At 45.7% G+C, this 26,202-nt stretch overlaps 7 protein-coding genes across 11 annotated transcripts; 4 read left to right on the top strand and 3 right to left on the bottom strand.

Moving 5' to 3' along the window:
- Positions 1 to 1,247: 1,247 nt before the first annotated feature.
- LOC120451226 (dehydrogenase/reductase SDR family protein 7-like) lies at positions 1,248 to 2,751 on the bottom strand. The gene is made up of 5 exons (XM_039634712.2): positions 2,519 to 2,751; positions 2,312 to 2,455; positions 2,038 to 2,254; positions 1,737 to 1,982; positions 1,248 to 1,667 (listed from the first exon to the last, which is right to left on the bottom strand). Exons 1-5 carry the CDS (start codon positions 2,678 to 2,680, stop codon positions 1,456 to 1,458), a joined length of 981 nt encoding a protein of 326 aa, XP_039490646.1. The 5' UTR covers positions 2,681 to 2,751; the 3' UTR covers positions 1,248 to 1,455.
- Positions 2,752 to 2,987: 236 nt separating this feature from the next.
- On the top strand, positions 2,988 to 4,101 carry LOC120451228 (complex I intermediate-associated protein 30, mitochondrial). The gene is made up of 2 exons (XM_039634714.2): positions 2,988 to 3,545; positions 3,605 to 4,101. Exons 1-2 carry the CDS (start codon positions 3,072 to 3,074, stop codon positions 4,019 to 4,021), a joined length of 891 nt encoding a protein of 296 aa, XP_039490648.1. The 5' UTR covers positions 2,988 to 3,071; the 3' UTR covers positions 4,022 to 4,101.
- Positions 4,102 to 4,295: 194 nt separating this feature from the next.
- Positions 4,296 to 6,464, top strand: LOC120451229 (probable glucosamine 6-phosphate N-acetyltransferase). Of its 3 annotated transcripts, none has more exons than XM_039634718.2 (6): positions 4,296 to 4,592; positions 5,194 to 5,404; positions 5,466 to 5,593; positions 5,649 to 5,710; positions 5,765 to 5,984; positions 6,310 to 6,464. In XM_039634718.2, the coding sequence occupies exons 1-6, from the start codon at positions 4,590 to 4,592 to the stop codon at positions 6,349 to 6,351; spliced, it is 666 nt and encodes a 221-aa protein (XP_039490652.1). In that variant the 5' UTR covers positions 4,296 to 4,589; the 3' UTR covers positions 6,352 to 6,464. The 3 variants fall into 3 exon arrangements, with proteins under 3 accessions (XP_039490652.1, XP_039490650.1, XP_039490649.1); XM_039634716.2 differs by lacking the exon at positions 4,296 to 4,592 and adding an exon at positions 4,907 to 5,030 and having other exon boundaries at positions 6,379 to 6,464; XM_039634715.2 differs by lacking the exon at positions 4,296 to 4,592 and adding an exon at positions 4,908 to 5,030.
- Positions 6,095 to 9,772, bottom strand: LOC120451224 (GATOR complex protein WDR24). Of its 2 annotated transcripts, none has more exons than XM_039634710.1 (8): positions 9,557 to 9,772; positions 8,859 to 9,498; positions 8,465 to 8,797; positions 8,330 to 8,411; positions 8,117 to 8,272; positions 7,601 to 8,059; positions 7,357 to 7,542; positions 6,095 to 7,295 (listed from the first exon to the last, which is right to left on the bottom strand). In XM_039634710.1, exons 1-8 carry the CDS (start codon positions 9,672 to 9,674, stop codon positions 6,939 to 6,941), a joined length of 2,331 nt encoding a protein of 776 aa, XP_039490644.1. In that variant the 5' UTR covers positions 9,675 to 9,772; the 3' UTR covers positions 6,095 to 6,938. The 2 variants fall into 2 exon arrangements, with proteins under 2 accessions (XP_039490644.1, XP_039490643.1); XM_039634709.1 differs by having other exon boundaries at positions 8,330 to 8,414; positions 9,557 to 9,771.
- Positions 9,773 to 9,993: 221 nt separating this feature from the next.
- Positions 9,994 to 12,175, top strand: LOC120451225 (integrator complex subunit 11). Its single transcript, XM_039634711.1, has 3 exons — positions 9,994 to 10,344; positions 10,423 to 11,397; positions 11,453 to 12,175. The coding sequence occupies exons 1-3, from the start codon at positions 10,131 to 10,133 to the stop codon at positions 12,055 to 12,057; spliced, it is 1,794 nt and encodes a 597-aa protein (XP_039490645.1). The 5' UTR covers positions 9,994 to 10,130; the 3' UTR covers positions 12,058 to 12,175.
- Positions 12,176 to 12,372: 197 nt separating this feature from the next.
- LOC120451227 (ATP synthase subunit gamma, mitochondrial) lies at positions 12,373 to 13,581 on the bottom strand. The gene is made up of 2 exons (XM_039634713.1): positions 13,495 to 13,581; positions 12,373 to 13,440 (listed from the first exon to the last, which is right to left on the bottom strand). The coding sequence occupies exon 2, from the start codon at positions 13,416 to 13,418 to the stop codon at positions 12,525 to 12,527; it is 894 nt and encodes a 297-aa protein (XP_039490647.1). The 5' UTR covers positions 13,419 to 13,440; positions 13,495 to 13,581; the 3' UTR covers positions 12,373 to 12,524.
- Positions 13,582 to 13,954: 373 nt separating this feature from the next.
- On the top strand, positions 13,955 to 19,244 carry LOC120451223 (N-terminal kinase-like protein). Of its 2 annotated transcripts, none has more exons than XM_039634707.2 (9): positions 13,955 to 14,952; positions 15,011 to 15,234; positions 15,295 to 15,700; positions 15,764 to 16,406; positions 16,481 to 16,645; positions 16,711 to 16,856; positions 16,927 to 17,046; positions 17,103 to 17,505; positions 17,616 to 19,244. In XM_039634707.2, the coding sequence occupies exons 1-9, from the start codon at positions 14,575 to 14,577 to the stop codon at positions 17,741 to 17,743; spliced, it is 2,613 nt and encodes an 870-aa protein (XP_039490641.1). In that variant the 5' UTR covers positions 13,955 to 14,574; the 3' UTR covers positions 17,744 to 19,244. The 2 variants fall into 2 exon arrangements, with proteins under 2 accessions (XP_039490641.1, XP_039490640.1); XM_039634706.2 differs by having other exon boundaries at positions 13,956 to 14,952; positions 16,918 to 17,046.
- The last annotated feature ends 6,958 nt before the right edge of the window (positions 19,245 to 26,202 follow it).

The raw sequence follows: 26,202 nt of genomic DNA, 5'->3' as shown, positions 1-26,202 counted from the left end.
ACAACAATTGATATTTGTAGCTATATGAACGTGTAGGAAATCAAAGGCGTATCAAGAGTATATACATACATCCATGTGGGGCGTGCAATAGCCATTGCAACTGTACGAGCATTTGGGTATATTTTTGTGGAATATACAAGATACAGATACAAGATAGAAGCCAAACGCTCAGCTCAAGAGACCCAGGACCCATGACCCATGACCCGTGACCCGACAACCGAACCGACCCAGAATATCGTATATAGACAGACAGACAGTTAACGCGTTGGCCAGTGAAGAAACCGGAAACGGAAATAGTTAAAACGAGTACGCGACAATCGCTTTGAAATGCTTAACATAAAGATGAATACTGATAAACACGAAGTCGAGGAGAAGTCTAGATTCTACCTTGGCTTGACAGCATATTTCAATACGAAACTATACAAAATATGGCAGGCAAAAGATGGAAACTTACCAAAAGCAAACACTAGGAAACACAAAAATGCACTGGACTGGGAATATATGTTTTCCTAATAGATTTTAGTGAGTGCAAACCAAACGGGAAGAAATACTTGAGGTACTTGAGCTCAAACTGGAGAGAGGAAACTTCTAGGATCATGTACTCCCATCCCGTGTATTTCCAAAGGTCACATTTTATTATCCAGTGTTTTAAGGAGATGAATTTTGCCAATGTTTGTGTGTACTGTATATACTTAAATGCAAATGATTAATGTCTAAGCGAATGGAGCAGAGTATTTTGAGCGTGACAAAAAGACTATTTAGCGCGAAAAGAACAATTTTTGTGTATTGTACATAAGGAACCGATTGATTTTAATCTAAATATACATAAATATTAATGTAATTGTAAAACTGCAAACGATTTTTAAATCTGTATGTGTATTGTGTACCTCAATTGTAATTAATTTTTATACTTTTCATGAGATGGATTAATGCTATTTTTATAATTTAGCTAAATGAATTATAAACACGTATGTACGTCTCCCGATTCCCCACGAAACCATCGTCTACCCCTAGTTAATGGCCAGTTTTAAATGTTGTCCAAGACCGCATCACCCATGCCCATCCAAGAACCTAAATGAATAATAATGTAATTTTGTCAATTAAGAACGCGTAAATGTCTTTAAGAAATCGAATGAAAAACAAACGAAATTAATTGAATCGAACAAAACAAAAACCGAAGAGCAAAGAAGTGAATACTAGCATTTTACGATTAACATTTTAAAAGACAAGCGAACAAGAAGCACATGTGTGACAATTCAGTTGTACTTTATGTTACGATTACTACAATGCATTATTTATTAATCTTATCGTTAGGCAATAACACGAGTGTAACTAATTTTTAACCCGAACACACACATATGCGATACTTTATAATTTCCTCATTTTAAGCAAAATTCAATTAACAATAAAAATGAAACTAATACTTAAGGACGTTTGACTTCACATGCTCCACGCTTAAGTGGACTTTTTCTCAGCTTTCTCCAGTTTCAAGGCGCGCTTGGCCATGATCCAAAAGTAGAGACTTGGACAAAGGTGACGCAGATAATAGGCAATCTTGGCCTGCACATCGCTGACAATGATGTCCGGTTCCTTGCGAAGAATGCATTGCAGAATGCGTTCTGCTAGTTTATCGGGCGACATGCCTTTGGCCGTGGCTTCATCCATTTCTGGGTGTAAATTTATATGTATGTATAGATAAGCTTTCATATGCATATAGGAGGTATATATTAACTCACTGCCATAGCTGCTTCCCGATCCTGTCAAGGCATTTAAGGAAAGCTGGGTGCGTATGTAGCCAGGACTAACGCAGGACACGTTTATATTCTTATTGGCCACCTCGGCACGCAGGGAATCGGCAAAGGCCTGTAGTGCATGTTTCGAGGCGGAATAGGCAGCCCTCTGGGGAATGGCGAATTTTCCCTGAACGGAGCTGATGAAGCAGATGTGCCCGCTACCACGTTTCACCATGGAAGGAAGCAGAGCTGAGGGTTCGTACAAGAGTAAGAAGACATTCTCATATAAAAGCTTGTTAGTTACCTTTGGTTAAAGCCACGCTACCAAAATAGTTGACCACCATCACCTTGAGATCCACATCCACTGCCGTGGAAGCCACATCCGATCGCACGCTGATCCCTCCATTGTTGATGAGTATGTCCACCTGATTGTACACGGCCAGCACCCGGGTGACAAATTCTGGAATGGAATTCAGTTCGGCAAGATCCAGGGAAAGTACGGTCGGCGGATAAGCGGGATCCTGAAATGGGTTAATGTATTACCCATTTGAACATATAACTAAAAGTGCAGAGCTTACCACATCCAAAGCGAGGAGGTCCTTTTTAACACGCTCCAATTCCTGAGTGCGACGTGCCGCCAAAATGACCCTGCATCCAGCGCGGTAGAAGACGTGGGCCAGGGACTCACCCAGTCCCGAACTGGCGCCCGTGATGAGCACAACCTGCAAATGGTTTACATAATTAGCCGACTAATCACTAATCAGTCATCAAGTTACACTCGTCACCTTTCCGGGCAATTGATTGCGGAATTTTTGGGCCTGGAATCGCTGCCAAATGTTAATGAGGGCCAGTGGAAGAGCCACCGGCATCAGGATCGTGCCCAGCACCCAGTAAAGCACGTTCCAGTCGCTGCTGGGAGCACATTTGTCCATGTCCTGCACCTTCATGTTCTCAATCCGATGCGATTCGATTATCAAACCTTTGAACTCCAAGCCGAATGCAAAATGATTAGCAATGACAACAAAACTGGTATTGCCATTCACTACGAATTAGGCACAGTGAAGCTTAGTTATGAGGAAAGGAAGTGCATTCAATGATTATTGAAGAATAATAATGTCAGCTACATAAATATTGAAAATTAATGTAGCATCAAATGTGCAAGGTATGAAAGTTTGATTTAATTATTATATTTCAGCAGTGCTTGTCTTCCATCGAATAGCTACTGTAAACAGCTGTTTCGCAGAGAATGGCAACTGGGAACAGCTGATTGTTGTTACGTTGTTTTGCTGCAGAGGCGGCTAAAAAATAAGATCTACTTTTAATTAAGCCAATGCCACGATGAATAGCCTTCTGCGACAAGGACTCCGCCTGGGCTGCCGCCTTCCGGCTGTCAAGCAGCAAATCCACACCACCGCCGTGCACAGGACATTCTGGGAGCGCGAGAAGAAGTCCGGCTACAAGACCAAGTTGCCGGAACCCTCGAAGAAACAGATGATTATGGATGGATTGAGGGACCTGAAAGAGGAGATGAAGCTGTGGCGCCAGGAGGTGAAGGAGCAGTTTGAAAGTGATCCCATCCTGGTCTTCCGGCCGGGCGAAACAGATGTGGTGTTCGATTTCAAGGCGCCGGATGTGCTGGACAAGTGGACGGTGACCACGGATGCGGATCACGGCGAGGGCAAGAGTACCGCCGCTCTGGAACTGAGTGCAGCCGGAGCTGGACTATTCCATGGCGAGGTCAACTCGGATCACACCAAGGATGGCATTATCAAAAGGACGGGATACGCAAACATACGCACGAAGAGAGTGCGGGTGAGTTGATTGTGGATTTTGTATAGGATGTAAGGATCCTAAAACCTCTTTATCCTTAGAAATCCTTCAAGCGAGAGTCCACCTACGACTGGACGCAGTACAACATGCTGGTTATGAAGGTGCGAGGCGATGGACGCAGCTACCTGATCAACCTGCACACCGAGGGCTACTTCGACCTGATGTGGAACGACATCTATCACTATGTTCTGTACACGCGCGGTGGTCCCCACTGGCAGATAGCGAAGATTCCCTTCTCCAAGTTCTTCCTCTCTTCCAAGGGACGTGTCCAGGATCGCCAGGGCGCCGTACAGTTGAATAGGGTCACCCACTTTGGATTCTCCGTCGCCGCCAAGAAGGGCATGGACGGACCGTTTGGCCTGGAAATAGACTATGTGGGTCTGCAGTATGATCCCAGCCATCGCGAGGAATTCGCCTACGAAATGTACCAGACTCCCAAATACATCGTGGCCACGTAACGTAACCCGCTTACGTTACGGTTGTGTTATTTAATTGTAGAACGTACGAGAAACAGTAAAGATTGGTTTTCAAAAACAGATGCACATTGCTTTATTTATTGAACTGTGAATATTGATTTATATATCAAATTTACGTATAAAACATTAATAAATTCAATTTCGGCCTATCTCCTTTAGTCAGTTACTACTGTACCCGCAGCTGACCATTCTCTCTCTTGCTCTCTGCCACCTCTTTTTTCTATCTTTCTTTGGCAGAACCTTTCTCTTGGCAATCAGCTGTTTAAATGTTTACATTCACATCGCCAAATCTTCAGGGTCATTTTGGCGTTGAAACTGCAGCTTTTGTGCCTTTTCCACGGCTTTTTAGCCTCTCTTGACTGCCAATTAGCGCTTGGCTTTCTGTATTTCAAAGTGAACTTGTGTTTTTCGCTCAGTCTGCTCCGAAACTTCGACCGATAAAAGCGGCCGGAAAAACTTCCGCTTCATTTTGTTAGTTTCGTCGTGGAAGATTGGGAAAAAGTGCTAACTGGTGGTGCTTCACTATCATTATCAGACATTAGATAAAATCATGGTAAGTGGCTTTTAAATAAATAGCGGAGAATAGATACTTTCTGTGCAACGCCGCACGAAAAATAGAAGAAGAACGTGACCATGTGGCAGTTCAGTCACCGCGACCTCGAGTCCACGTTGTTTGCTTTAATCCTGGCTAAAACCATAACAAACTAAATCAATACTAGTCGGTGGAGCTACGCACTTCACCGGTTTGCTCGTACTATGTAATTTATGCGCCAAAAATAGAAGAACTGAACGTAAATGATACCAAATGAGGTAAAACCAGTTGGCCACCAGCGAATCGAAAGTGTTGGGTGCAAGAAACCAGTTCTTGATACCATTCCTGTTATCGCGGCTCCACCTTTTTACCTGTTGACTGAGTCTTACCTTCAGTTTTGCCTCCAGCGGCGTCACTTGCTGACGTGTGAAGTCCACTGCCAAAATGGTGCAACTTACGGTAGTCGCAATTACTAAAACGCAGCCTATACACAGCATTCCTAATCAGCAAAATCACTCAGACGTATAGTAGATATGTTGTGTTGATTGCTGCCTTTCTCTATTTACTATTTTAAAGATTGCTTCCTACAAACTCATATACTCATATAATTTATACCCTACAGGAGGAGACATATCTGTACGATCCCAATCTGCTGTTGAAACTGGACTTTCATCGCAGTCCCGCCAATTTTAAGCCCTTCATTTCGGCGGCTAATCCCGGCGAGCCCTGGATGAAAGTGCGTCCTCTCAAGGACACCGACTACGATCGTGGATTCCTGCAGCTGCTCTCCCAGCTTACCCATGTGGGCAATGTAAATCGCACGCAGTTCTTGAGTGAGTTGTACATTTAAGCTCGGATTGAAGTATTAGTACTGACCATGTCCATCTTCTCTAGCCCGCTTCTCGCAGATGAAAGCCAGTGGGGATTACTTTGTCACCGTCATTGAGGACACTCGCAAGAATGAGATTATTGGAGCTGCATCCTTGGTGATCGAGCGCAAGTTCATCCATAACTGTGCTGTGGTAAGTGAACAAAATTACCTATATCTCTTAAATTAATCTATTATTTATTTCTCAGCGTGGTCGTCTAGAGGATGTGGTGGTAAATGACACCTATCGCGGCAAGCAACTGGGAAAGCTGTAAGCGTGGTATCATATTTCCAAATATAAATATTAATCCTTTGACTTATTCAGGATCGTGGTCACCGTATCGCTGCTGGCCGAGGAACTGGGCTGCTACAAAATGTCGCTGGACTGCAAGGACAAGCTGATCAAGTTCTACGAGTCGCTCGGTTACGTAGCCATTCCCGGAAACTCCAATTCCATGACCATTCGCTACGATGAGGGGCCAACGCTCAAGCGGAATGCTACCTCAGCCGGCTCCAGTGGAACAGTGGGCGACTCCTGCCAAACTGTGAGCCTCGATTTTGCCTCTTGACAATTAGCCGCCAACGCTGCTCCAAAGTCCAAGCTTTGAGTGGGTGCACCCCATCTCAAAGTTACAAGTGCGCGAAGCGCAATGCAACAAAACTGAAATTGGATTCTAACAAAACATAAAATGCATTAGCATTGCCAAAATTCCATTGCGCTGAGGGCATGATGGATTTTTGGACAGCGCTGGCTGGCGGTGGTGTCCTTGTGGACGGTCGTGATTTCCACCCACCCGCGAGGACATACAATTAGATATTTAGTTAAAGACAACCGCAACAAATGTTGCTCTCTGTTTTTAATCCCTACAGAACTCTCAATTTTATAACTTTTTCTCCCCTTTCTGCTACTGAATGTGCGGCTCAACTCTCAACTGCAAGGTGGTTGTAATATTACCTTTTAAGAGCACCTTCATCAAGTAGCCCTAAGTTTGAAACACTCGCATAAATACACTTTTATTAACACTTATCAACAAAAGCGATTAAAGCCCAATACGAATCTGTCAAGAACACTTAAGAATGAATGAACAAGTTCAATAAAGAGGAAACTTTTTAAAAATCCCATTTTCTCAAATCCCAAATAACATTTATCAACAGACAACAATTTTATTTTCCGTTACTTGCAAATAATTAAGTAACAAACAAGTGTGCTTTCAAAGTTGCAGAAGATCGTAAAACTAGTCTGTTAATTTGGTTTAAACTATTTCTTAAATATGTGTAAACAATTTATTCCACAAATTTTGAGCTTATTTTAAAAGTTTACACCTTGAATGCCGTGATTCCAATTCTCAACAGTATATGTTTTAAATGGCTTCGAGCTACATGTGTACAAAAATGTGTTTAGTGTCTACTGCAAGGTACTTATTGGGCTTAAGTCTTCTTTATTTACAAGGGCCTTAAATGGGGGGCAATAGCTGGGCAAACCCAGCCTCCTCCGCGTCTCATGAGTACGCGCAAAGATGTCCGCACTTGGGGCACTTGGAGTGCTTGGCAAAGTATTTCTGCAGGTGCTCTATGTGTCCTCCGTGAGAGCATCCTTGGCACCAGGCGTAGACTCCCCGGACGATCAAACCGCAGACGCAGCACTTGGCTGACTGCATGGACTTGCACTTGTCACAGTACCATCCCACCTTGCCGCCCATTGGACGTCCACACTCGCCACAATTCGTGTGCATGGCGGTCGAGTGCTGGTTGAGCTGCTGTACCGATCTCAGCCAGGAGCGGTTGATAACCTCGCAGGCCTCATTCCACAGCTCATAGCGATGCAGCTGGTCCACGTATGTGTAAAACCAGTGCTCCTGAAAAGGAAAAACCAGATGACTAACTATGCTTTGATCCTAGCTATGACTATAAACATACCACCAATGCATCGTCAATGGGCAAGAGTTTCCGAGCCTCTCCCAGCGCTATAAGGACTGTCAGAGCTGTTTGCACATCGCCCACATCGTTCATTAGCATGAGGGCATCGGACACGAACTTATGCGGTTCCCACATGGGAATGGGCGGGACATGGCTGACTTTTAAAACAGTGGGAACATGCGGTGGCTAAAAGATGAGCCATAATTTAGTTAGACTATACAAATTCCTTACGATCGCAACTTACAGGTGACTTTTCGTGATCGGAAGCCTTGAGATCCAGTTGTGGTCGTGCTGCCTGCACATCGTGATGAAGGGCGGGGAAAGCCAAAGCTTTGGGGCACTCGGTGGGACCCACGTAAATAAACCCATTGCGCAAGAGCTCAAAGTTGTCAAAGGTAATCTCGCTGATGATTTGCGTTTCGGACAGAATCACTGAGCTTGTAGGCGGATGCTCTACACCGCTGCTACCGAGCGGATCATCGTCGACATTCGCCACATCAATCTCGTGGGCTGTTTCCGGCGTGTTTCCATTGAGATCCTGGCCTAGATCAGTTCGCTGCTGAGGCCAATCGCTGGCTACTTGCGTGGATCTTCGAGAGTTCATTGGGTTCTTTTGATTCGAGAAGGAGGAGCGGTGCTCGAAGGGAGGCTCAAAGTGATTGCTGCCGTAGAACAGTTTGATAAAGTTCCACAATGTGGTGGCCTGAAAAACTTAAATGTTTATGTTTTGGGAATTATGGGAATAATCTCAAATGCTCACATTATGTTTGCCGTATTTTTTGGAAACCTCTGCATTGTGCTCGCAAAGCTCCGCCAGTTTTTTACCACTGATAACCAGCTCCCTGGCACAGCCAATAAAACTCTCGTGTTCTTGGGTAGGTCTTGAAACAGATTCACTCAGAGGATGTCCGGAAAACTGAAATATTTCAATTGATCAATATGACAAAGAAATCCTCAATGGTGTCTTACTAACCGTGTCGTTGACCATGAATTTGTACATCTTGGAATGGTCCAAATGGAACTGAATGCTGCCCGCCACATTCGTCTTCCGGCGACTTCTAGAACCAAGATACTTAGAAATATAAAAGTTGATACAACAAAAACATACATGAAGCTGGAGGACTTGGTATTGGATGCACCACTGCTCTTGGGCTCATACTCCTTTATTTTGTTGGCAAAGGAGATGTCCCCGAATCTGCCCAAGCTAGCTCCCTGAGCATTTGCCTTCAGCGCTGGCCGCGTTGCATCCTTAAAAGCATGTTTGTAAATGGTTGAGTCCTTGCTGATGGACAAAAGACAATGCGAGTCGCTGCCCTGCCACGCAATTCCAGTGGTCACATTGGTGTGCTCGTTGAAGGAGGCGAAGGGTATGTAGGGTCTGCGGATGTCCCACACATGAACGCTGTAGTCCACCACAAGAGCACAGCTGGCGATGTGATACCTGGTAGGGTTTAATAGATTTATTAGAAATTATACTGTTTAACCTGGCTTTAAAAACCTACGTTCTTTCTGGTCGCCACTTAACCCGTCCCACCACGGCGATTGTGTGGATGGTGTGCTCCAATCCCGGCCTGCCATCCATGTTCCACACCTTGATCTGCTTGTCCCGACTCCCGGTGGCCAGCCAATTCCTTGTGGGATGCCAGTCGCAGGTGTATACTGGGCCATAGTGCGCCGTAAACTGCACCATGCACTTGTCCCACTTCCTCATGTCCCACAACTGTACAGTTCCATTCTCGGAGACGGCGGAGAATATGTTCTGTGTGTGCGGACTGAACTTGACATCCCGCACAGATTCCGAGTTGCAGAAGTAGGTGTTGACCGACTTATCCGATCGGATGTCGAAACACTTGATGGTGCCATCCTGGGAACCGGAGATCAGGATGTTAGGCTCGCTGCTGTGGAAAGTCACGGTGTGGGCGGTGCGTTCATGTTCGTTGTAAACTAGCAGCTGCTTCTGCCTGCCGAACTTGGAGAGATCCCACACGGAAACTACTCCGTTCGTGGCCGCCGTAGCCAAAAGATTGCTATCCAAAGTGGACCAGGCCACATCGTTGGCGGAGTAGCTAAGGTTCTGGTTCTTCCCGCGCATATTACATGATTCCGTAAATCCATTGCTGTTTATGGAGTACACCTTAAGCACTGTTTGGAAGCAAATTAGGTGTATATATAGAAAGACCTTGGGCGATTCTAATCTTACAGCTTCTTCCGGCCAAAGCAATCTGGTTGTTGTCCTTGTTCAGGGCCAGGGCGTTCGCGTGTCCTTCCAGGCATATCCGCAGCGAGATTGTGAAGGTGTCCTCCACGGAATCGGGCATCCTGGAGCACTTGAAAGTTGGCCTACAGAAAACAAAACAGTGATTTGATAAGACAAGACGCTATCGTTTATTTTCCTTTCGGTTCAGTATGACCGTTTCTCGAGCGGCAAAATATTGGTGGGAGTGTTCCCACTTGCAGATGTTGAACATTGTTTGTTTGTGCACAGCAGTTGTATTTTTTTAAATAACATTGAAGTATTATACACATATTCTTATATATTAACTTTAATTAAGTTATAAAATTCCTTGAAACTTTTTGGAACACTCCAATAAGATTTGCTTTTGCGAGCGCGTCGTTGCCGGACTACCCACACCGACGGACTGGCAACGCCACCACTGCGGTCTTGCTGTTTACAAAAATTACGGTCGACTTTTTCGGCAATTTTATTATCAGCGCAACAAGTAGCAGCAAGAAAGCTGGAGAGCGAAGCCGGGTGATCCTGATCCCTTCCAAATATGCCGGACATCAAAATAACGCCCCTGGGCGCCGGCCAGGATGTGGGCCGCAGCTGTCTGCTGCTCTCGATGGGCGGGAAGAACATAATGCTCGACTGCGGGATGCATATGGGCTACAACGACGAGCGCCGCTTCCCGGACTTCTCCTACATAGTGCCGGAGGGTCCGATCACCAGCCACATTGACTGTGTGATCATCTCGCACTTCCACCTCGGTGAGTCTCTGTCTTCTACACGGCGCTTATCTGGTCAACTGGCTCTAATCGTTTCTTTATCAATTGCATGCATTCCAGATCACTGCGGCGCCTTGCCCTACATGTCAGAGATTGTGGGCTACACCGGTCCCATCTACATGACGCATCCGACCAAGGCCATAGCTCCCATCCTTTTGGAGGACATGCGCAAGGTGGCCGTCGAGCGGAAGGGCGAGTCCAACTTCTTCACCACCCAGATGATCAAGGACTGCATGAAGAAGGTGATTCCAGTCACACTTCACCAGAGCATGATGGTGGACACGGACCTGGAGATCAAAGCCTACTATGCGGGTCATGTCCTGGGTGCCGCCATGTTCTGGATCAAGGTGGGCTCCCAGAGCGTGGTCTACACGGGAGACTACAACATGACGCCAGACAGGCATCTGGGCGCCGCCTGGATAGACAAGTGTCGGCCGGACTTACTGATCTCCGAGAGCACCTACGCCACTACCATTAGGGACTCGAAGCGGTGCCGCGAGAGGGACTTTCTCAAAAAAGTTCATGAGTGTGTGGCTAAGGGCGGAAAGGTTCTAATCCCTGTTTTCGCCCTGGGTCGCGCCCAGGAGCTGTGCATCCTGCTGGAGACCTACTGGGAGCGCATGAACCTCAAGTACCCCATATACTTTGCTCTGGGTCTTACCGAGAAGGCCAACACCTACTACAAAATGTTCATCACCTGGACGAATCAGAAGATCCGCAAGACCTTCGTTCACCGCAACATGTTCGATTTCAAGCACATTAAGCCGTTCGACAAGGCCTACATCGATAATCCTGGAGCAATGGTGGTGTTCGCCACGCCAGGCATGCTGCACGCAGGTCTTTCCCTGCAAATCTTCAAGAAGTGGGCGCCGAACGAGAACAACATGGTGATTATGCCCGGCTACTGTGTGCAAGGAACCGTGGGCAACAAGATCCTCGGAGGCGCCAAAAAAGTGGAGTTTGAGAATCGGCAGGTGGTGGAAGTCAAAATGGCCGTGGAGTACATGAGCTTCTCGGCACACGCCGATGCCAAAGGTTAATACAAGCTAACCACTTTAATGCTGATACTAATTTATTTTCTGTATTGCAGGCATCATGCAGCTAATTCAGAACTGTGAGCCAAAGAACGTAATGCTCGTCCATGGTGAAGCAGAAAAGATGAAGTTTCTGCGTTCCAAAATCAAAGATGAGTTTAACCTGGAAACCTACATGCCGGCCAACGGCGAAACCTGTGTGATTTCCACGCCTGTTAAGATACCCGTCGATGCATCCGTTTCCCTGCTTAAAGCAGAGGCCCGCTCCTACAATGCCCAGCCACCGGATCCGAAGAGGCGACGGCTCATCCATGGCGTTCTCGTAATGAAGGACAATCGAATAATGCTGCAAAACCTAACCGACGCCCTGAAGGAGATCGGAATCAACCGGCATGTTATGCGCTTTACGTCCAAGGTCAAGATGGACGACTCTGGACCGGTCATCCGCACTAGCGAAAGACTAATGGCTCTACTCGAAGAAAAACTAGCTGGCTGGACGGTGACGATGCAGGAGAACGGTTCCATAGCCATCGAGTCCGTTGAGGTAAAAGTGGAGGAGGACGAGAAGGATCCCAAGCAGAAAAACATTTTGATATCCTGGACCAACCAGGACGAAGACATTGGAGCCTACATTCTGAACGTGCTCCAGAATATGTGCTAGGCAATGAAGAAGCATCCCATTGAAATCCCACGCCTTAATTCCATAGATAAGCACAAAGTGTAGATACCAATTTCTGAAAGTTGAAAGAGGGTCAAAATATACGTAAATGTTCCAATAATTCTTCAGGAGTATTATTACCACTTCAAACTTGAAAGTTAATGCACTTTAAAATCACAACTTAATCAATAGGTCAGACCAAATTTTGTATAAGAATACAATCAAATCCAATGATACCAATGTATAAAGACAGAACAGACCTTTGCAAACTCTTTTAAATTCCTTGACTCCCACTCCAATTGGTTAACTAGACCATGGTTAAAGTTATTTTCGTTCGTTCCACGCTATTTATTCTGGGGTTTTTCTGAAAGTGTAACATTACTAGGGTTCCAGGCGTAGCTCCAGGTGCCTGGCACCATATGCAATTAGCTTTATGAATCGTTAGAGCTGTTCGAACACATTCCATTCGCTTATGTGAGGGCGGCGGCACCGGAGATGATTTCAATCAGCTCGCGAGTGATGACGGCCTGTCGGGTACGGTTGAAGGTGAGGGTCAGCTTGTCTATCATCTCACCGGCGTTCTTGGAAGCGTTGTCCATGGCAGTCATACGGGAGGACTGCTCCGAGCAGGCGCCCTCCTTCATGGTGTAGAAGATGAGCGAGGCCAGCGAGAACTCCAGGTAGCTCTTGACCACGTCGCTGTCGAGCGAGTCGTAGACGGCCAGCTTCTCCGACTTCTCCACGGTGGATCCGCTGAAGATGGGGAGGGTGGAGCACTGGTACGACACCACCGACTTGAAACGGTTGTAGACGATCTTGCCCTCGGTGTAATCGTAACCGGTCTGCAGAACCTCGTTGGCAATCTTCGAGGCGTCCAGGAAAGTGGGCGGCAGTCGGCCCACCTCGTTGGCCACCATCAGGATGTTCTTGCCGTACAGACGGGACAGGATCGCGCGCGACTTGTCGCCCACGCAGAACACCTTAGTGTTGGCCTCGTCCTGGGCCAGTTCACCACGAATGAGACGGGCCACACCAGTGTGGACAGCGCCGCAAAGACCACGGTCCGAAGTGACTGCGATGAGCAGCTTCTTGGGCTCCGCCTTCTCGTCCGCCTGGATCTCCGTCTTCTCGAAGAACTGCTGGGCACCGATGCCGTAAGGACGCGCCGCCTTCAAGTCTCGCTCGGCACGGGCGTACTTGGCAGCGGACACCATCTTCATCGATTGCGTAATTTTCTGAATGTTCTTCACGGACTTCAGGCGGATGGAAATCATCTTCAGGGTGGCCATGCCACGCTGCTGCTGGGCCAGCATGGTGGCCTCCATGGCCAGGGGCAGCAGGAGCTGGGTGCGTTGCATCATCATCCTGTGAGTTGTTAAAGATTCCCTGTCGCGAAAATGAACTCGTTTCACTCGGCGAAAATTGAGAAAATTCACCTACCTTGCGTTAAGTTGGCTGCGCCACAACGAATGTTATAACACCGAGCGAAGTTGCCACCTGGTGCGGTTAGTGTGGTGGCTTTTCGTGGTGAACGGTAAAATGTTATATTAAGTAATATAATTTTAATGATGTATATTATGGATTATGGATAAGAATATGTGTTACATATAACCATAACTATTAATATCGGTAAAATACAAAGTATTAATATTTCGGACGAATTAAAGACACCCCCTTGTAAAGCTGTACCCCGACGACCATGTTTGTTATGCATACCAAAATCCAATTAGAAGGCCAATAATGCAGCATTGAGCTTGAAATGTATTAGAACTTCTGAAATTAACATTGATTGCATTGAAATTAAAAACAAAAAAATAATTGATAAGGATTAAGAGGTTTGCCAGACATGACAGTTTGTTTTCAAATCTCGACCAGAGTTGCCCTACTCCTTGCCAGTTCTGTTCTACAGTCAGCTGTTCACGCACGACCTCAGAAGTTCCGTCACTAACGCCTCACGCAAAAAAAGCTGACGTACTCGGGAAAAAGATTAGGATAATTCGACGGAGACGAGCGCCCGATCCGATCTACTGACTCCCCCCGACCCGCAGCAGAGCCACATATACAAGATCGTCCTATACAAGACTCCCGGGATCCCAGGGATGAGACCTCTGGGGACGAATAACAGCGGATAAGTTCGTGTGCCCGTGCGTGTGTGTGTGTGCGTTAGCAAAGCTGGAAAATTGTTGCTGCGCATCGGAGGAAAATAAAGGACATCAGGCAGCTGGATTGGCATGACGAGGATAAAGCTAAAGCCAAGGCTAAAGACAGTGGCATAGAGCTTGAGGATAAACCGAGAATCGGGGCTCCACTGATTTTAGTGCCTTTGTGTGGCAGCAACAAGGTGTGCGTGTGTGTGTTGTGTGCGTGCGTGTGTTGCCTGCGCAGTGCGTTGTTGTTGCAGCTGCAATCGTCAGTTGTTCAGTTGTTGCTGTTGTTCTCGGTGCTGCTGCTGCTGTTGTTGTTGTTGTTGCTGTGTGACACAACAGTAACAAAATATTGAGCCGCCGAGCAAAACACATAATGTGGTCGTTCTTCTCGCGCGACTCCTCAAAAGACTTCCCCTACGACATTGGCGAACCGGTGGGCGGCTTTGACCAGTACTCCATATGGACGCTGCACAAGGCCAAGCGCAAGACCACGCTGGAGGAGGTGTCGGTCTTTGTCTACGACATCCGTAGCGGATCCGACACCAAGTGCGAGCTGGCCAAGGCGGCACTGAAGCGGCTCAAGACATTGCGTCACCCCAGCATCCTGCAGTATCTGGACTCACTGGAAACGGACAAGATGCTGTACGTAGCCACCGAGGCGGTGGATCCGCTTGGCACCTACTTCGCCAAGCTGGGCAGCGACAATGTGCAGAAGGGCCTCTACCTGGCCTGGGGCATCTTTCAGATCACTGTGCGTACCCATCTCTCTGATAATGGACCTAGCTAACGAAGTCCCCTTTCCCTTTCAGCGCGCCTTGTCCTTTCTCAACAACGATGGCAATCTGCGGCACAACAATGTTTCCGCCTGGTCGGTGTTTGTCAACGCCTCCGGCGAGTGGAAACTGGGCAGCCTGGAGTACGTCTCAGCGGCGGATGGCAATCCCATGCCGCCCGCCAAGATACCAGTGACCCTGGAGGTTTACGATTCCCCTGAAAAGAACGATCAGAGCAAGCTCAAGGCGGCCACCAAATGGTACCTAATCCTATTACCTTTTACTATTATAATAATCCCTCACTTTCAACTCCCAACCAGCTCTGTGGACATGTGGGGTCTCGGCTGTCTGGTGTGGGAAGCTTTCAACGGCGTGCTCAAGCAACGCTCCAACCTCAAGGATATAGAACACATACCCAAGTCCCTGCAATCACTATATTGCGAACTGGTGGGCGCCTCGCCTTCGAATCGCCCCAATCCGGCGGACATAATCACACGTTGCCGCAAGCCAGGTGGCTTTTTCAAAAACGATTTGGTGGACACACTGCTCTTCCTGGAGGAGATTCAAATCAAGGACAAGGCGGAGAAGAATCGCTTCTTCAGTGGCCTGACCACGCATCTCGACAACTTTCCGGACAACGTGTGCAGGCACAAGATTCTTCCACAGCTGATAACAGCCTACGAGTACGGGGATGCGGGCTCGGCAGTGCTGGCTCCCATGTTTAAGGTTGTCTATTGAATTTGCATACCCTTGTCTGACTCGATTTCACAAAGATGAATATTCTTGCAGCTGGGCAAACTGCTTGACGAGGTGGAGTACCAGAAACGCATTGTGCCCTGCGTGGTCAAATTGTTCGCTTCCACGGATCGAGTAACGCGGTCGCGCCTGCTGCAGCAGCTGGATCTGTTCATCGCGCATTTGCAGCCACAGGTGGTCAACGATCAGATTTTCCCCCAGGTGGCTCACGGGTTCCTAGACACCAATGCCACCATACGTGAGCAGACCGTGAAGTCGATTATCCACTTGGCGCCCAAGCTCAACTACAACAACCTAAATGTAGAGGTACTGCGTCACTTCGCCAGGCTGCAAGCGCGGGATGACCAAGGTGGAATTCGCACCAATACGACGGTGTGTCTGGGCAAGATTGCACCGCATTTGCACCCGCAGGTGCGCCAGCGTGTGCTAGTCTCCGCTTTCGTTCGTGCCATGCGGGATCCTTTTCCGCCAGCAAGAGTCGCCGGAGTTCTGGCGCTGGCCGCCACACAGCAGTACTTTCTGCTCAGCGAGGTGGCCAACCGCGTTCTGCCATCACTGTGTTCGCTCACCGTTGATCCGGAGAAGACAGTGCGCGACCCGGCGTTCAAAACCATCAGAGGCTTTTTGGGCAAACTGGAGAAGGTCTCCGAAGATCCCAGTTTGCGTGAAACGATGGGTGAGTATCTCACACTATTGTTAATTAAAGAAATCTTTACCATGTTACTAATAACATTCATGTATCGTTCGCAGAGGCGGATGTTCACACGGCCACGCCTTCGATTGGCAATGCGGCGGCCACTTGGGCGGGATGGGCGGTGACGGCCGTCACAGCCAAGTTCTATCGCAGCCAAAGTGATTCGTCTCGACCACGACCGCCTTTAACTGGACGCAATCTGTCCAAGCCAGCGTCGCTTGGTAAGTTTTCGCCTCGCTTATGCTATTTGCACAATGCAATTAACCCGGCCTGCATTTGCGAGTAGAGCAACCATCGAGCAGCAGTTTATCGACCACCACGAGCAGTGTTACCTCAATGACGTCGCTGGAGCATGAAAGCAATGACACCTCCGCCTCGGCCTCCGATTATGGCAACAACGATTGGGACAACGAAAACTGGGGCGAAATGGATGTAAGTAGTGATTGAACGGCATTTGAATGCCGCTAATTATGCTCGATTATTTTAATTTTAGACCTCTCAGGATCCCAGCAGTCCGCTGGCAGCCAGCTCCAATAATGGCGCCTTGATGGCGGCCAATGCCTTGAGCGAAGTGCGCGACGGCTGGGACAACGAGGAATGGGGCAGTCTTGAAGAGGATCCGGTGAGTTTCGAGTAAAATAACTATTTAAACTTGTTAGTAACCTAATTGGCCTTCAGTGCGAGGAGGAGGAACAGGCGGAGCAGGAGCAGCAGCAACAACAGCTGGCTAGACAATCTATATCATCCACTTCATCCAGTCAGCCAAATCAGCGCCCGCTGTTGCCCCATCAGCAGCAGCATCCCCATCAGCAGCAGTTGCAGCAGCACGAACTAAACGATCTAATCGAGCCGCTGGCTAAGCTCAACTCGCATGTCACCTCGCCGTCGAAGCAGTCGATGCTGCGGCCAAAGGAGCTGCCCAATCTATCCAGCAGCAACACGTCGCCCACGTCGGCCACTGCCAATTGCAATAACATTAGCCCGCCTTCGTCGCATTTGAACAATTCGACGCATAATGCCAATTGGAATAGCGATTCGTGGGCCGACGGGGAGTTTGAGCCACTGGATGAATCGGGATTTGGTGAGTTCCTCACTTTTACATGCTCTTTTGCCGTGTGTAAAAACAATATCAGATTTCCCTTCTGGCGACCCACATGGTGAATCACAACTAATGAAAGTAATACTTTCCAGGGAATGCCAAACTGGACGAGGCCCGCCGCAAGCGGGAGGAGAAGAAGCTGCAGCGGCAGCGGGAATTGGAGGCGCGACGGGCCCAGCGGGCGAGCGGCCCCATGAAGCTGGGCGCCAAAAAGCTTTAAAAGTAATCAGCCGATAACAGCGACGTGTGTTGTTTAGCTGTTATTTCTATCGTACATCTAAGCCCAAAGTGTATTTTGTATATTTCTGTGCGTGTGTGTCTTGTCCCGCTCCCAAATTGCCCCAATTAGCCGAATTTGGCCGCTCTGTGTGTGCTTTGTGTTTGTTTTTGGGTACCAGTTTGCATTAAATGCAATCTCAGTGTCTCGAGCCTCCATTTCGATTCCGTAGCATAGCCGTATTGTATTTCTAATGCTGGCACGATATTAGCTAATATATTCAGCGTCTCTAACGAAATTTCCAATGTAAAGCACTGTAATTAAACCTGTAATTTATATTTATAAACCAACCAACCAGTAGCTAGTAAATTACTTCAAATTTATACCCTAATTAATGGACTTAATAAGGATTTTCGAACAGAGGATGTTGAGCGTGAGTGTCAGTTGACAGGGTTGAGAATCGGGGATTCAATCGATATCAGTGAGTGGATACGAAATCCCTTTCCTATCCCCCACTATCAATGTGTGAATGATGGATGAGCGTGTGTCTGATTTCAAAATTCATTTTAGTCGCCCCTTTGCAAAGCTAAAAACACTTGGTGTATTCCATTCCACGCGATTTTCTAGGCGCGCCGAAGGAAAAGTGAATATTTAGAAATCTAAACGTATTTTTGCGAATGGAGCGTAACCAAAATTGTGAATTTTAATACATAAATAATAGCAGATATTTTTATATAGTGCATAATAGAGGGAAACGAAACGAAATATATAGAACCAACCAAATAGAAACAAAAGAAATCGAGAAACGCAAGCAATTATAGAAGGAAACAATTTTAAAAGCCTTTCAGCGATACATTTGTAGTAGAATTGCACTTGTTACATAGATGTCCTACGTTGCCATAAATAGGAACGATCAGGAATGCGTTGTCCTCCCGGTTTGGGCCACTGGCCACCTTCCGTTGGACATTCCTCGATTTTTACCCAAGTAAGAACAGCACCAAGCGCAAGGCCATTTTTGCATGTCGAACTAGTAGCGTTACCTAGCGTAATCTTACACTTTTGGATGTCCTGTACATACGTTTAGATGCAGATACAAGTGCAGATACCGATACAGATGCAGATGCAGATACAGATATACATATACCTAACATATATGCCGATTTTTTCCAATACCTCAATATCAGTGTACAATTTTTCCATAATATATTTTTGAAATACAAACGAAACTAATAATCCGCAGCAAGGAAATACGAAATGAAAATGTTGACTTTTTGAAATCTCATTGTTGTCTCATTGCCGCGTCTGTTTGCATTTGAAGCAAACGCCACACATATGTATATTTGTAATTAATGCAACTCGATTCCAATATGCCCCGCCCCCCCGCCTCCTGCAACCAAACACACTTATTGGCATTCATCTTCTTATAGCCAATTCTCTCAGCAAATTTAACATTAGCGTAACGAACTATTCAAAGAAACCATTGAAAATAAACAAATTGAAGCAACATGGAAAATGTATTGTTTAGACAAATTTTTAAGACTGCAAAAATGAGAAAAAAAAAATGAGAAAAACAAAATCAATTGAAAGTGGTAATGGTAAATTACAAGACAAGAAAACTAAATTATTTAGTACTAATCATCAGTAAAATAAATTTTGAAATAATAACCATGTTGTCTGTTCGGAAATCCAAATTCTAACCGCACTGGTAAGTGAAAACGTGAGTTCCAGCCAAATGCCAATCTAAATGGCACAAATTGATGCACATGCGATTGGATATACATACATATGGTTGGCCAATGGCATCTGTTTTGGCAAATGTTTCCAATAGCCACTCGGTAATTGCAACAATCCCAACGCAAGTCTTTGTTTATGACGTGCCGATTGCAGTTGGCGCAGCTGCTTTTCGCCGTTTGGCGTGGACAGTTTAGTAGCGAAATGGTAGATTTTGACATTATTTTTTATTTACTACAAGGTTCTTTGCGAGCTACTCAAACTTGAACTTTGTGTGTATCTAAACATTTTGATAAAAACATAGGATTTTGAAATTACTGAAGTGGAGACCTGTCTTCTTGCGCGTACATTTATGTTGAACATTATCTTACAGCATTTCCTGTTTCCGCTTAGATACTAGTGCTCTAAATTTAAGTATGATTTAATCCTAATTTTATTACTAAGCCCATTGCTTAGAGCTTTGAGATCTGGTGCTGCGAGATTTTATAGCATACTTATCAGAGCTACAGAAGCCAAATTTGGCGCGGTTCACTTCGCACTCCGCCCACTGGGCTCATTAAAATGAGTCAATCTGCCCAGTTTGGTGCTCCTTGGTTATCCCCAATGTCACGTCACGTTTTGCGAACTATTTTTAAGACCTGCGACCGCACAACTTTGTTTTTCTCACGCGCCCGTTTCGCAGCTAATTTGTTGCACGTTGCATTGGGTCTGCCCCACAGGGGCGTTGTCAAGGGGGGTTTCTTGAAAGTTAACTAAATAAATAGAGTATACAAATGATACATACAAATATATAGTTTCGAGTAAGTGGTTTATTTCATAAATGATTTAGAGCAAGTAGCGTTATTCCATTATAGATTACTCTCATTAAGGACCCCCTTTGGGGCACCGCTGTTGCCACCGATGTTGCCCCCCAAGTTGGCCGCCTCTCCGGAGTGGAGCAGCTGCCAAATCTGTTGACGGAGCTGCCCTTGCCGTGAGTAATTGCCTCGCCCAGTGCCACAAATGCTCCGGTTAGTGGTGTCTAAAATAAGTGCCGCCAAGTTGAGGGTGGTGGCTAAGAAAACAGAGTACAACAAAAAAAAAACACAACAATAAAATGGGAGGCGATCGCGGAATGCTATTAATAGGCACTGACTTCAGATAGCCCAGATGGAGGACCAGACCCTGGCGATAGAATCGCTGCACTTCGCTCGCATTACTCATACGCCCTGGCTGCCGCCCCTCGCGTGTCTAATTGTGTTGAAGTGCTGCTGCAGCGATTAGCCCATTGCACGGGTGTGGGCAATTAAATGGTCGTCGTGATAAAGTTGAGCAAATATTGAGATCATTATGGTAATTCCGGCTGCCCTGCAACCATCCACTGCCAGTGCCAGTGTACAGCATCTTTGGCATTCATTTGGCGCTCATTAAAGTGCAGGCAAATGACTGAGTGACTGCAGCCAGCGATGCTCGGATTTGTCACCGATATATTGGAGCCATGCGATTTGGCACGCAGGTGTGCGGCGGTTCCAAACAACTCTATACTCCATACGAAGCTCGCATAATTTTCTCGCAAAATGCATTAAACGCTCTTACTATTACAATTGCCATTTGTTTTCGCTACCCTGCGATCGTAAGTGCGGCGGGGTATGTTGGAACTGTTTAAAAATTTAGAAAAATAAATAAAAAGCAAATGAGCTAAGAATATTATCATTATTACTTAGTACTTTTAGGGTTTAAAAAATATTTATCCCCGATTTTGATCCTGTAAGTTATTATAATAGTTAGTTTTAAAAATATCTTCCCTTACATTCAATAATTTAATTTAAGATTAAATTCCATGCCATCCAAAATGCCTTTCAAATCGAGATATTTTCCTATTTCGCGACTTAGACTTCCACAATTTTCGCGCATTCAATTCAATCAAAGCGCAACGCTGCGCTCGACTCGCCTGTGGCTTTGTTTTCGGCGTCTTTTGTTGTTGCGCCGCTGCAGTCGTTGCAAAAATTGTTTAAAATTTTAAATTAGCTGCAGTTCGCAGTGGTAATGTCGCTACATTTGTTGCCATTTCTAGGAGCGGTCTCTTTAGCATTTACACAGCCCCTGCATTCTGAAAATCCCCTACCCAACTGCCACCCACTGTGGCTGATGACATACTTAACTTGGCTCAAATAAATCATTCTCATATTTACAAGCTCCATTTGCCAATGCATTTTCAAGGGCAGAAATAACTATCATTGATCACCTGCAAAGGAATAGATATCCATTTCTGTGTTTACTAAGGCAAATAATTAAAGGTGTTGTTCATATATCTTGAACCTATTCAGGAAAAGTGCTGCACACTTTTACAAAAAGATAGCATTTATACGGCTCTAAGTAACCAAGTATAGTAACTCTACGAGCACTGTGAAAATCATCCTAGAAAGATAAGGTGTTGATCTATCACGTTCTATTTGAGCACTAACTCGCGTGTTTATTTATACCTTAAAATTCAAGAAGTACTCGTACAGAAAAGTGAAGTTCCCCATATGACTCATGGGGTTTTCCCGCCATTAACCCCGAATAAGGCCACGCTTGAGCGTACATACGAGTATTATTTACGCACTTTGAGCAAGTTTCCGTTTTGTACAAATACGTGCAAACAGGCAAGTAATAATTGCGATGAACCAATATTGGTCCGTGCAAATGGACAAATGGACAAGCCCCCAAGGCAAACAAAGAGCGATTGGGGCTCAAGATGAAGGGGTTAGACCGGGGCTTCCATAGAAAGAAAAACCGCAGGCACCAAGCCGCGATAAGGCGCTGAATATCGCCCGTGCTCTGCCTGACTATATGGTCTTGGACCGAGGAGGCGAGTGCGGTGCGTGCCCGAATTGATAATTCCGCTGGGGAGTCCAGACCGCAGACAAGACGATACGGATGAGTCACCAGTGGGCCAGCATGGCCACCAGAAGTCCAAGTGTTCCACAAGTTTGGCACGAGCGCCACGGAGATCAGAGATGTCGCATTGGCCACCAAAAGGCTGTCTATATAGGAAAACTCATTGCAATGAAGCTGATAACCTAACGGAGGTAGTAAAGTTTGTGCAAAATCGCTTTGGCTAATCATAATCTTTGACTCACATCCGCCTCTTTTACTTCCGTAGCACATATTAAATAAGTTAAGGGATTTGATAAAATTCCACTTATCACCACTTACATACATATTTTTTTAACATTTTTTTTTTTTGTAAGTTTCTCAGCTATAAAGTAACCAGATGGCTACAGCACTGCCACGGACATCGCGAGCTGTAAACAAATAAGTAAATAAATTTACAACTGGCGGCTGCATGCAACAGTTTGTTGTCGATGAATGAAAACGTGCTGCCAAAGGTGGTGGACCAGAGGGGCGGACAGCCCACAGAGGGGGGCTTGTGGACAGTTGGGAGCCGAGAGAAACTGGTTTTTGGCCACATGCACAAGACACAATGTAAATGGCAGCGAATTGGCGCACAATTCGAGGCTTGCCGCACACGTGTTGATTTCGATGGCGATGCCAGCTGACAAACCTCCCACCACCCACCACCCAGCACCTGGCACCCCCAAAACAGAGCCCCTTGTCCTGCACCACCCCCACGCCCCACTGCCCCGCTCCTCTCCACCACCGAAAGTGGGTCAATTACAGGCTGCCATTGTCGCGCTTGCCACATGCACAGGAAAAAAAAAAGGTGGAACGGGTGGAACTAGAAGCACTCTAAAATATTTTTACGTTTTAACTTCATTCAGTCAGCCATTCTTATTAAGATTAATTTTATGAAAGCAAAGGTTTTATTTTATATTATCCATCATATATTCTTTTGACAGAATAAAAGTACTACCTTGCTTTAAATTAAAGTGTCATCATATTACAAATGCATAAACTTTTCTCAGTGCACGCATGTGTTCGCAGTCGCAGCGAACTCTAAACTTGCGAAATAATAAATTCAATTTCACAAAATGGGGTAAAATCGAATCCCAAAACGGCCAAGACCAAGCGGCCAAATCGAAAGCCAAAACGAACACAAACGTCTAAAACAATTGTGAAATTCTATAGCTGCCGACTTTATGACGATTACGTTGGCCCACGGGTGCATCTATAGATCCGTAGAGGAGCGACACGTACGCCATTCACCGGAGATTAGGATTCACTGGCTTTTTATGACCTTTGATAAAACGGTCTTTCCATAATGCAGATATATGTATGCTGGACTTTGTGTCCCGTGTGCTTGTGATCTATAACTAGTGCTGTTTTAGTCAGATGACGAATTCTTTTACCTTGTTCTTGTTTCAAGGTGAAAATGTAATAACGTGTCTTGTAAACTAGACCTTACTTATGAATGGAAAAGTAAACCAACTAACTAAGATCTACAATGTTTTCTATGCCATCTTAGCTAGACTCTTTGGCATATATACATAGTCACTTGCTGTCCAACCAATCCCCTATTCCGAATCAAGGCGCCTTCCAGCGTTTGGCTCTTGCCTGACTTTTGGGATCGGTTCTGCTGGGGCTGCTCTTTTCGGGGTCTGGATGATGATGATCCGTCCGTCCGCCAGCATTTCCGTCCGTACCTCTGGCAAGATCACCATCCCCAACCCCATCTCGATCCCCATCTCGATCCCCATCCCGATGCCGATCTCCATGTGCGACGATGGCGGCGGCGGCGTTGGCGATTAATTACCCTCGAAACGGCTTTGCTGATTTCAGCTTTACGAGCCTTTTTAATTTTTTTTCGCTGGTCGCCGCCGTCTTTTCTTCGCCTGACAAGTTGAAATATGCGTCGGACACTTTCGAGCGAGGGGCATAAAAATACCAGAACCAATCTGAACTTTTTGTTTTCTCTGTTTCTGTTCAGTTTCTGTACTGTACTGTTCTGTTGCTGTTTCAGATTCTGGCTTGGATTTGTTTAGCGGCTTGTGGCTGTTGTTTTCGGGGCAGGCCTTTTGGTTTTATGGTTGTTTTGGCAAGGCATTAAACCATTTGGGCTTTGCTTTGTTCGTGCGACCGCCAATTGTTGTGAGTGGATGGATGAGTTAAGGGCTCTCGATTTTAGAGCACGGCCACCGCGTGGAATACGCAATATTTATAGACCTAGGTCCGGTAGTCCAACAAAGACAGAGAGAGAGAGAGAGAGAGAGCAAGAAGTTACACTAGTTTACAGGAAAATGCTCGAGAAAGTTTTAAACTGCATGCTACTTGCTTATCAGTACAAATAAATTATATGTTATAATAATTCCCATTAAGCTCTATCTAAATTGACAAAAAATAAGCAATTCTTCGAAAAAACTCAGTATTTAACTCAACTAATTTAACTTCCCTAAAATTCTCATAGTTGATTCTAAGAAGCTCATCTAATCGAAAAGAATTTCATGAAAAGTTAAAAAAATGCATAAAATAAAAGCTGAAGTATATTATTATAAACTTAAATAAATCGGAACGAGTTTACTAACTCTGACTTGGAACAGTTGGCTTCACATTGCAGTTAGCTAACTTTGAAACAACATTCAATCGAAATCGATGTTGTGTAGGCTAGTGCTATAAACCAATACCGCATTGACAATGCTGCTCTCTAAAATGGCTTAGATATCAGCTCTCTTCGCTTCTGGGATGAGTCACATAGACGTCAGTACCGATATCGGGGAACTCGAGAAATGGGGTGAAAAATCCGAAGACGTCATTGGTTTAAGGAGACCACCACCGATAAGGATTCAAACTGGAACACGTCATGGCTGGCCCGGAAAAGAGGGAAATGCTAATCGGGTTAAGGAGGCGGATGGAGATGGGGACATAACCCGCGTGGGGTTCAACGTACCGATGGCTTGGGGCCACACCTGTTGCCGAAACTACAATAAAAATACAGAAAATACAAAAAAAAAAAAAACAAAAGGCTGCGGCGCAATAAAGCAGAGGCGGCAGCAGCAACAAAGCGGTCAGAACGCAGAAATCACGCTACGATCGTAAAGGCGAAACGTGCTAATAAAAGCAACAACAGTGCGCAACGCAAGTCGCGCTTCCCAGCGGTAGGAAAACCCCTAGGAGCTGCACTTGAACCCAGGTGGCATCCGCAGTCCAGAGTTCCGCTGGCATGCCGCCGATCTCCTCCAGCTGCTGATGAGCGCACTGATGAACCAGATGCAGATTCGGCTACAACAACAGAAGACACTGGAAAGGTGGCCCGGAATGAGGCCAAGGCAAGCAGCGGACACGACCTCAGCAGCACCGCGATAAATCGTATAGCTAAAGTGAGAATGCTGGTGAAAAATAGTAGTAAACCTACATATCAAGTAGAGAGTTTCTTAATTGGTCATTGCACTACTTGAAGGTTACTTTTTAAGCAACTGATAGTATACCGATTACTTATGTTTTTAATTTCAAATGAAACATTTCTCACTTATGAGTGATCTGATTTTATTTCAGATGGATTTAGCTTGGGCAATTTAAGTACGAATATTATATATTTCCATAACCTCAAGATTTAATATTAAGACTAAATTACTCACTGCGCTTTTTAAACATGATTATCAGAAATAACTATGAATAATGTTGTTTACTCACCCACAATATTCCCATAGCATAATATTTTTGGTTTTTTAATGCTCAAGGGGAAATGGAAGCTGACTCAGTCTACTACTCTCCAAGATTTTACCTTTCTCACAAAATATTATTTAAAACCATTCCAATTGCATTTTTGCATACAAATAGGGTGTAATTTTTCTGTGTGCTGTGATTTTCCAGCG

Source organism: Drosophila santomea, chromosome 3R, assembly GCF_016746245.2.
Source record: "Drosophila santomea strain STO CAGO 1482 chromosome 3R, Prin_Dsan_1.1, whole genome shotgun sequence".
NCBI classification, from domain to species: domain Eukaryota; kingdom Metazoa; phylum Arthropoda; class Insecta; order Diptera; family Drosophilidae; genus Drosophila; species Drosophila santomea.
This window is presented reverse-complemented; position numbering and strand designations above follow the sequence as displayed.